The following is a 9749-nucleotide window of genomic DNA, read 5'->3' on the forward strand; positions in this document are numbered from 1 at the left end:
GGTAGCGCCCAGGAATCTGCATTTTAACCAGGCCCCTGGTGCCCAGGGCCGGGACTAGGGGTACCTGGAAATTGGTTTTACCAAAGCTGTTCAAATGCAAACAGAAAAATCCTAGCCATTGTCAGGTTAAAGCTCAGGAGAGATGCCCATTCCTGGGAGGAGGCAGGAGTAGAACCGCTTTCCATAAAGCCTGGAAAAAGCCCATTTCTGCCTTCTGCAGCTCCCAGCCCACAAGCCTGCTATTGTTTCATATCTCGAGTGCTTATCACTCACCCAAAATAACCTGCGTGCAGCGTCTCACCAGCTGCAACACTCTCTGCAACTCCCTCAATTTAGCAGCCAACACGTTCGGCTCCGCGACAGAGCCCAGGGCCCAGGAAGGGGCCCCTCCCTCGTGGCCATCTGTAGGGGGTTAAATGGTGTCCTCCCAAAATTCGTGTCTGCCCAGAACCTCAGAATGTGACCTCACTTGAAAATAGGGTCTTTGCGGATGTAATGAGTAAGGACTGGGATGAGGTTGTGCTGGATAAGGGCGAGCCGGGGTCAATCTCTGGTATTGCTCTAAGGACAGACGGGGACGGACAGAGCTCCACCGAGGGCAGGGGGCCGTGTGAGGACGGAGGCAGAGACTGGAGGGAGGCAGCGACAAGGCCAGGCACACCAAAGAGGACGGGAGCCACCAGAAGCTAAAAAGAAGCAAGGAAGGATTCTGCTCTAGAACCTTCAGAGGGAACATGGCCCTGGCGACACCTTGATTTCAGACTTCCAGCCTTCAGAACTGTGAGAGAATACAGTCCTGTGGTTTCAAGCCTAGTTTGTGGTGATTGGTCCCAGCAGCCTTAGCAAACCAATACACCATCTCTGCCCGCCCCTCAGCCCCACTACAGCCTTGAAGGAAGGACCCCACACGGGCGAGTCTCCAGATGGACGTTTTAATGTGGCTGGTTGCGATCAGAGCTATTTTCTGCCAACCAACATCTCTGAATCCTGCAGCTACGAGGCCTGTTTCCTACACCGGGACAAGGCCCCTCTCTCCTCCGCCCGGAAGGCGATAGTCCCAGAAGGGCTAGACCAGAAGTGACAAGCAGATGTGGGTCCTAGGGGCAGTATCTGGCAGGCGGTGCCATGGGCCAGTCCCTGGGCTCAACCAGGGGTCCGGCTAGACGGGTCACTACAGCTTCATGCCGCTCCGGCGCCGTGAGTCCTTCCGGGCAATGGGGCTGAAGTTCACGATCTCCTTGTAGAGGTGCTCTGCGAAACACAGGCTGGCTCGAGGTGTGCAGGGGGTGCTGAGGGCAAAAGAGAGCCCCCTCCCCCGACATAACGCGGAGCAGAAGTCTGCTCAGGGAGCAAGCAACGCACGCAGGAGACAATATCTGCTCGGAGAGGAGGCGGCAGTGGGGATCCCGGAGGGCGCGCGCGGGCCAGCTGAGGCCAGGCCTGGGAACAGAGCGGGCAAAGCAGGGACAGGCCAGAACCCCGAGGCCCCCAGCTCTTACGCTTCCATTCATCCACTGTGAGTTTCTCATGTTCTAAGGAATCATCAAATGGCTGCGGGGCCTCTGTCTCCTCCTCAGGGTCTCGGAAGGGCTCAAAGAAGGGGTGGGCGAGGGCCTGCGAGGCCGTCAGGCGCTTGTCCACGTCCAGCTCCAGTATCTTCTCCAGCAGGTCTATGGCTGCAGCGACAGAGCTGGCGAGTCACACCCCAGGCCCCGCAGAGCCCCGCCCACCGAGACAGCCAGCAGCCCCCCCCACCAGGAGCCAGGCCCCAGCACTCACCCTGGGGGCTGGCGTGCGGGAAGAGCTGAGAGAAATCCTTCTTGGGGCTCTGTGGCAGGGCCTGGATGTAGGATTTGGCCTGGAAGACCGAGGAGCAGTGAGTAATCCCCCACGGTCAGCCTCTCGGGGCTCAGGCCTTGGGGTAAAGGGCGGGGACTCCAGAAAAGCCCCAGAGCCGGGCTGAAGGCTCAGGTCAAAGTCCAAAGTGGGATGAAGGCAAGAAAGAGCACCTGCCAGGGCAAAAGGAGGGGATGGGTGAGCCCTCCTTCCCATGTGGGCCTAGAGCCCACAGGACCCCGGTTAGCCAAGTGCACGAGCCTAGGCCCGTCTAGACCCACTCGCCACTCACCGCTTTGTCGTTCAACTTCTGCACAAACTCTGCGCCCGGCACCCCGGTCACTTTTAGGATCTGGGACAGCTGGTCCAGGTCTTGGCAGAGGGTTAAGGCTCAGCCTCGCTCTCCCGCCGCCCATCCATCACTCCCACCCGGGCGCTGAGGCAACCATCCAGGAGCCAGATGTGCTTTCAGGGGAGGGCGCAGGTCTCTGGAAGGCTTCCCACCCGCCTCACCCCTCCTGGATGCGCCGCCTTCCCACCCCCATCCCACCCAGCCAGCCACCCTCACATGGGTCTCTCCGTCACCTTCCCCCACCCTCACGCTGAGTTCGGCACCGCAGACCCCACGTATTCTCCTCAACACCCGCACAGCGCACACGGCCGCTCAGTTAGTGCGTGTGGTGCCAACACGTGAAGTCTTTTCTACATGGTGGTGGAATGGCAGGTGACTGCTTTTGGGCAGTTCCCTTATCTGCATTTTAAAATCATTCTACGGTGAGGGGCACCTGGCTGGCTCCGTAGGTGGAGCGTCCGACTCTTGATCTCAGCCCAGGTCTTGGTCCCAGGGTCATGAGTTCAAGCCCCCTGTTGGGCTCCACGCTGGGTGTGGAGCCTACTTTAAAAAAAAAAAATCAAATAAATAAACAAACAAATAACACTGTTCTACAGTGAGCATGTATCGCTTTCGCACTAACAAAAAAAAAAGAGAGATTTAATCAAGTGTCTGTTGAAGGAGTGAATCCCTGGAGTTTGGCTTTCCCAGCAAAGGATACAATCTTTCCCCTTGAACAGAGTTTTCCCCGTCAGCATCTCTGCCATGATACAGCCCACAGACCAGATGTCCACTGCAGAGGGAGGGGAGAACGAGCTGAGCCAGCAGTCAGTCAACCCAGAGTACCAAAACGGCCTTGGAGGAGCCCCCAGAGAAGACCCCCGGCCCCTCCCTGGGCGGCTGACCACTGACCAGTCTGGTTGTAGTGCATCCAGCTGAGGATCACCTCGGGGGCTCGGTACCAGCGGGTCACCACATAGCCTGTCATCTCAGCATCCGCATGCCGGGCCAGCCCGAAATCCAAGATCTATGACTCAGGGGACACAGGGAGAAAGAGCTGCTGCAGACAGGAGGCTCCCGGGGGAGAGGGGCCCACCCCGAGGCCAGGCTGACCCTGCCTGAGCCCGCTCACCTTCAGCTCGCAGTCCTCGTTCACGGCCAGGTTGCCCGGCTTCAGGTCCTAGATGAGAGGAGAGAGCGAGCGCTGGGCTGAGAGGTGGAGACAGGAGCTTGGCCCCCTTCCTCTCTCTCTGGGTGTCAGCCTTCTTGTGTGTAAAATGGGGGCTGGCCTACGTGTCCTCTTGGGCCCATCCAGCTCTAAAATACTCTTGATTCTTGGACCCTAAATCACCCAGCTCAAGGCTCGCTTTGTTTGCAGCAACCAGAAAGTTCCCCAGAACACAGCGTTCTTCTGAACAGGCCTTCCTGGGCCAAGGTTGGGTCTGAAAAATCCACATTCCAAGCTCCAGAGGATTTTCGCCTCCCCACTCCTTTCCTCCTTCCTGGCTGTGGAGAATCCCTCCGGGGTGGAGGGGCCTCTGAGGACCACTGCAGAGAAAGCACTCACCCTGTGGATGACCCCAGCTGAGTGGATGTACTGTGTACGAGAGAGAGAGAGAGAGAGAGAGAGAGAGAGAAGGGTGAGTCCAGCTTCCATACTGGGGGCTTCAGGCTGGCTCCAAACCCCTCCCACCCTGTCCCACTGTGCTCTTCCAGCCCCCACGGCCTGGCATTCCCCAAACCTTGGGTCTCAACACCAAGGCGCCCCCCTCGGCCACCTTCCCGGCCCCCCGCGCACCTTGAGACCCTTGAGCATCTGATACACCAGGTACTGGATCTTGTCCTCACTGAACTCCATCCCCATGATCTTCTGCAGGTCCGTCTGCATGAAGGGCATCACCAGGTAGCTGCAAAGCACGAGAGCTTCTTGCCAGCCCCAGCCCCACCCAGCCCCAGGTCTGAGCTCAGAGGAGGTGCAGGGACTATGGCAGAACAGAGGGCTTAGAAGTGGCCTCCGTGTGCAAGACCCAGCCCCATCGCAGCCAGCCAGACCCCGACACGGGCTGCCTGGCTTCTGGCTCCCGGCCTGGCCACGGCGGCCGCCCCATTAGCAGAGCTCAGGGTCAGCATTTTGGCTGAAGTGTGCTCAGGAAAACCAAATGGAGCTGTGCTCCCTCTCTTCAAAGGCGCCCTCTCCTTGCCCGCCTCCGCGCCCCCCAGAAAGCCACAGCTGTGACTTAGGAGCACCTGCCAGGATTTCCTTCTGCTTCTGTCCAAATACTTTCTCCCCCAGAGGGTCATGCCCGGCTGGGAGAGCTCCACAAACCACCAAGAATGTCTGCCCTTCCAAGAAGGAAGTAATCAAACAACTTCCAGGAGGGCAGAAGGAAGGAGTAGCTGAGCCACGGCACCCTCCGATCGGATTGCAAAACAGGTCAAGGTCAGCAAAATATAGCTGTTGCTCAAGGTAGTAACGGCAAAGTCCAGAACAAAAGATGATAGATTTAAAAAGGAATATTTACCAAAAAAAAAAAAAAATGTGGTGGAAGCCATCTCTATGAGCCTATGATTTTTTTTTTTTAAGATTTTATTTATTTATTTGAGAGAGAGAGACTGAGAGCACGCGCATGAGAGCACAAGCAGGGGGAGGGGCGGAGGGAGAGGGAGAAGCAGGCTCCCTGCGGAGCAGGGAGACTGATGACTCCGGGCTCGATCCCAGGACCCTGGGATCATGACCTGAGCCGAAGGCACCCTGAGCCTGTGATTTTCTGAAGCTTTCTTCTACCGGATCATCCCCTCTCCCCCATGGGAGCCCTGCTCCATGCACAGTCCCCTCCCCACTGTTGTCCTTCGCCTCCGCATGGACCCTCTCTTCTCAGCTGACAAACTTGCTGAAGTCTGACCATGCTTGAACCACCTTCCCTTGACTTGTTTCTTCAAAGAGCCACCCCTTCTCCCTCTTTCCCTCCGCAACCAAACTTCTAGAAAGAATGGTTCATACCTCTTGACTCACTGCCTTACTTCCAATCCCCTGACAACCTGACGTCTGCTCCTGCCCCTCCGAAACCACTCTGATCAGTCTCACCAACGGCTGCCCAGCACACGCCCAGCACACGCTCCCGGGGCTCCCTTTCTTCCTATCGGACCTCTTGCAAAGTCTGACCCTCCCTCAAGATTCTCTGTTGATCTCTTAATCGACAGTATTGTATCGTATTCTACCTGAGCCCAGACCTTCCTGAGCTCCAGATTTATGTGCAACTGCTGATTAAACACCCGAACATTTATAGGCTTCTTAAAAGTTGTGTCTAAAACAGAGTTCATTATCTTTCTCCCCAGATCTGTTCTCCTTCCACCTTGTATTCCAAGCAGGAGCCTGGCATCCTGACCTACACCCCTTCTCCCGGCCGCTGCATCTCCCAACAGATAAGACCTTTTGACAGTCCTGTCTCCTGATGGGTCTCAAGTCTGCTCTCAGCATCACCTCCGCCTTAGTTAGATCAAGGTCTGAGACACCACTCTCCAGGCTTTCTCTGCTCCTAGAGCTGCTCCCTGTCCCCCCCCGCCAAAGTGCACCCCCAAATCGATCTGACTACTCACCCCAATGTTCAAATCCTCCATGGACTTGAGGCTGCCTGTGGGATCAAGTCTGGGCTCTTCCCTTGATCAAACCAGCCGTTGGCCTTCACTAGTCACACTGAACTTACCCATATTCCCCTCACAGTCCAGTCTCAGGCCCATGGCCTTGCCTTTGTCCTCACAGTTCCTCCTACCTACTATGCCTTCAGCACCTTTACCTCACGTGAACATCTACTCACCCTCCGGCGCTGAGTTCGAGCATTGCCTCCCCTGTGAAGCCCCGAGGCAGCATGCAGCCCCCCCCCCGCCCCGACCATACTTAGAGCACCCACCGCACTACTGTGAGTCTTCATTTAGAAACTGTACCCCCACCCTGCCTGGGAGGGGGTGCTGGTCCACTTTAAATTCCCAACGCTAAGCCCAGCAACTAGCTTTATAGGAAAAAAAACTTAAGAATCACTGCATTAAATTTAAAATGAAAGCATCCTAACAAAGGGACCTTCGGCTGCATTTAAAATAGGGGTTGGGAAAAAAATTTAAAAATCCACCTTCTCAAAGTTTCCTATGTTGTAGACCAGGCCAAAGCCATGCATTTAACAACTAAATTTTCTGGCTCCGTGTGACTCTGTCAAACACCCCATCAGCCAGAGGGGACCAGGGCTTCCTGCTAGGAAGAGCCCCAAGGTCCAGACCCACACCTGGGTCCCCACAGATTGGTGAGGTAAGTTGGTGAGGACCCTGTGAGGACTGCCAATGTGGTCTTGGTGGTATTAAAGCGGGTAATAAGAGAAGCAGATGAGCAGACAGCTCCTGTCAGGCAAGCACCCCACAAAGCCCCTCCCATCTCTTCTTGCCCACCTTTCTCTCCACCCCCTCCCCCGCCCCCCGCTGAAAGAATCTCCAGAGAGAATCACACAGCGGTGAACAGCCCAGGACAGGAAGCCCGCTGCCCAGAAGGGCGAATCTGGACTCTCCCCTAGCCGGCTCCCTAGCAGCAAGCAAGGCCTGCAAATGCCCTAGAACTCAGTGCAGCCCGACTCACAAGTCATGGAAGCTGCGCAGGGAGGAGGCTGAGGTGAAGACATCCAGGAGCCCGATGACCTGGGGAGAAGGTTGCCAGTGAAGCTGGGCAGCCACCACAGCCCTCTCCCCCTTTCCATGGGGCCCAGCCATGCACACAACCATCCGCCCTTTCCTGATACACCGTCTGCGGCAGGAGGCAGGTTCCCAGCCTTCTTGGGAGCAGTAAAAAGGGCAGAGGGATCCCCTTAACTGGGAGGGAGCTTGCAGTGCACAGTGATGGGAAGTCAGGCTGGGGAGAAGGGGAATTGCCCCCCAAGTCTGGGGTTCAGGGCAGGCGTGCAGATTCACTCTCAACTCAAGGAGGCAACCACAAGTGGTGAAGGGAATGGGAGGGAACAGGGAAGGGGGTCTTCCAGCCAGCAGGCTCCCTGCCCTTGACCTTGGGTCTCCCACCACATCCATCCTTGCCTGCCAAAGGGCTGGTTCGGAGCCAGGGGCAACGTCGCCCCTGGCTGGGGGCCATGGGGAGGGGTTTGCTGAAGAGGAATGGGGCTTAATATTTGTCCACGATATTTTGAAATCATTTTACCAATCTAGGTATCCTAGAGCAAAGCCTGGTTGTTAGGCCCAGCGCTGGGTGGCTAGTCTTCCCAGCTGTTTCTATCAGACAGGATATTCTAATGGTTATTCACTGAGGCCTGGGGCCAGGCTGCATAGGTTCAAATCCCAGCTGCGCCACTGACTAACCATATAACCTATTAGTTGGTCTTCCTGTGCCTTGGTTTCCCCTTCTGTACATGGGAGTAATAGTACTCAACTCCTGTGATGTGAGGGTTAACAAGTTAGTTTATGCAAAGCTCTGACATAGCACTTGGCACACAGGAAGTGCTCAAGTACCTATGGTTATTGTTATCAGAGCCACGTGTGGAAGCCACATTAACCAGGATGCTGGGGCGCCCTAGCTCCGAGATCTAGAACAAATTACAAAGTTTCTGCGCGCCCATTCCTTCGCAACACCGAGGAAACAGTAAGTTTGCACCTCACAAAGTTCATTTTGTTCCACTGCCCAAGAACCCTTTGCACCCGTCCTGGGAAGTAGGTAGGGCAGGTCCTGGCACCTCATTTTAATGAGGTGAGGAATAAGGGCGGGAGGGGCAGGGAGGAGATTGGCCCTGTCCTGGGCTTTCTGTACCCTCTCAGGCCATCTCCCCCACACATGGGGGCGCGGAACCTGGTCAGGAGCCTCCCGGGCCCCCCTCCCCCTCCACAACCCCTCTCCTCCGCCGCCTGCCCACCTGCTCCAGAGCAGCCCCCAGAGCCCCCAGGCCCAGCCTACGTTCTCATGCTGCATGTGCTTCAGTAGCCGCAGCTCTCGGTAGGCCCGTTTGGCAAAGATCTCGGACTGGAAGGGCCGGCTCAGCTTCTTGATGGCCACCTTCTCCCCTGATCGGTTGTCGATGGCAGAGCTGGGGGGCACGCACACGTCGGCTTTCTTTCCTCCCCAGCAGCCCCCACGCCACACCCTGGGTGCTATCTCCCAGGCCACTCTGGTGAGCCCAGGCCATCCTCACCAAAATCCCTCCTGGCCAACGGGCTGGGCTGGGAGGAAGGGAACCCGCCACCTGGGAGGTGAGGGAGCAGCCTCAAGCGCAGTGAGGGCGACTGGGGGGGTGGGGGGCTGGGGGGCGAGGGGTCAGTTCTGCAGCGGGTCAGACCCAAGGTCATGCCAACAGGATCCAGAGTCCGGAGGGAAGCTCACTCTGCACCTTGGCAAGTCTCAGTGTACCCACTGGTAACAACGGGGATTTGCCTGGATGAACTCTAGGGTCCCTTGTAAGGTTCAAGTCCTGGAGAACCAGACCCAGTCCTAATTCAACCCACAGAGACCCCACAAAGCCGGTGAGAACAGTGAGGTGGCGTCCGTAGTGGCCGGAGGCCAGCCTCTGCCACAACCTGAGGCTTCTGGCTCATGCTGCGCTGCCCGGTCGCCTCCTCCCAGCTCCAAGCGCTTAGTGCGGGAAAAGGCCCCGCCAGGGTCTTCCGAGCCCGCGGGACTCTGGGCCTTGGGGTCCTGGCTCAAGGTGGTGGGCGCGCGGCCCCGAGAGCCCGGCAGGAGAGGGGACCCCCCCGAGGTGGGTTCCGGGAAGGGGTGCACTGGCCGGCCCGGCAGGTCGGGAGGCTCCACCTGCGTCCCGGTGCCTGCGCGCCCGCCGTCCGGCCGGCCCGACGCCCCGAGCGCGGGCCCCCCCCCGCGCGGCCCCCCCCCCGCGCCCCCCAGCGGCGCGCAGGCACCGGGGGTCTCACCACACGGCGCCATAGGCCCCGCTGCCTACGTGCGTCGGGGACACGTAGGTCTTGGGCAGCTCCCAGGCGGTCTTGTTGACGTCCTGCTTGTAGAAGCCCTTTTTCCGGGTGAAGCTCATCCCGGGACCCGATCTCGGCGGCCCCAGCGCGGCGCCTGCCTCCGCGGCCCGTCGGGCTCCTAGCACCAGGCCCGCCGCCCGCTCCTCCCCCGCGCGAGGGCGGGGTCCCGGGCCCGCGGCGCGTCCCACCTGCCTGCTCGCCCAGGTGCGCCGGGTGCGGCCACGCCCGGGCCTGCCCCGACAGCCCCGACAGCCCCGGCAGTGTGGGGCCCGGCACGGGAGCCGCGGCCCGGGCGGCAGGTGCGCTGCCCCGCAGGACGGGGATCCCGCGGCTGGCTAGAGCTCAGGGGCTCCCGCGTAGGGCGGGGGCGGAGACAGGGCCTCTCAGGTCCTTCCGGCCCGGGACTCGGTAGGAAGATCTGCGTGGGCATCGTGGTGCGGCCACTGAAGACAATTTTGGAAAAACAAAACCAAACCCCACAACTTTTTGATTACGGGAAGTTTCAAAAGAAGTTTCAAAAGTACGAAAGTAGACAGAAGAGCCCGATGCTTCTCATCTGAATGTGCCCTGAATCCCCTGGGCGTTTTATTTGATTAAAATACAGATTCTGGTGCAGTTG

General features: G+C 58.3%; 1 protein-coding gene across 2 annotated transcripts; it reads right to left on the bottom strand.

Annotated features, from left to right (window-relative positions):
• Window positions 1–910: 910 nt before the first annotated feature.
• Window positions 911–9303, bottom strand: MAPK13 (mitogen-activated protein kinase 13). Of its 2 annotated transcripts, XM_021684606.2 has the most exons (12): window positions 9071–9303; window positions 8103–8232; window positions 6786–6844; window positions 3966–4074; window positions 3735–3764; window positions 3300–3347; window positions 3080–3194; window positions 2889–2960; window positions 2129–2208; window positions 1780–1858; window positions 1500–1676; window positions 911–1251 (listed from the first exon to the last, which is right to left on the bottom strand). In XM_021684606.2, exons 1-12 carry the CDS (start codon window positions 9187–9189, stop codon window positions 1172–1174), a joined length of 1098 nt encoding a protein of 365 aa, XP_021540281.1. In that variant the 5' UTR covers window positions 9190–9303; the 3' UTR covers window positions 911–1171. The 2 variants fall into 2 exon arrangements, with proteins under 2 accessions (XP_021540281.1, XP_044773587.1); XM_044917652.1 differs by lacking the exon at window positions 3735–3764 and having other exon boundaries at window positions 923–1251.
• Window positions 9304–9749: the final 446 nt, after the last annotated feature.

This window comes from Neomonachus schauinslandi, chromosome 8 (assembly GCF_002201575.2).
Source record: "Neomonachus schauinslandi chromosome 8, ASM220157v2, whole genome shotgun sequence".
Classification (NCBI taxonomy): domain Eukaryota; kingdom Metazoa; phylum Chordata; class Mammalia; order Carnivora; family Phocidae; genus Neomonachus; species Neomonachus schauinslandi.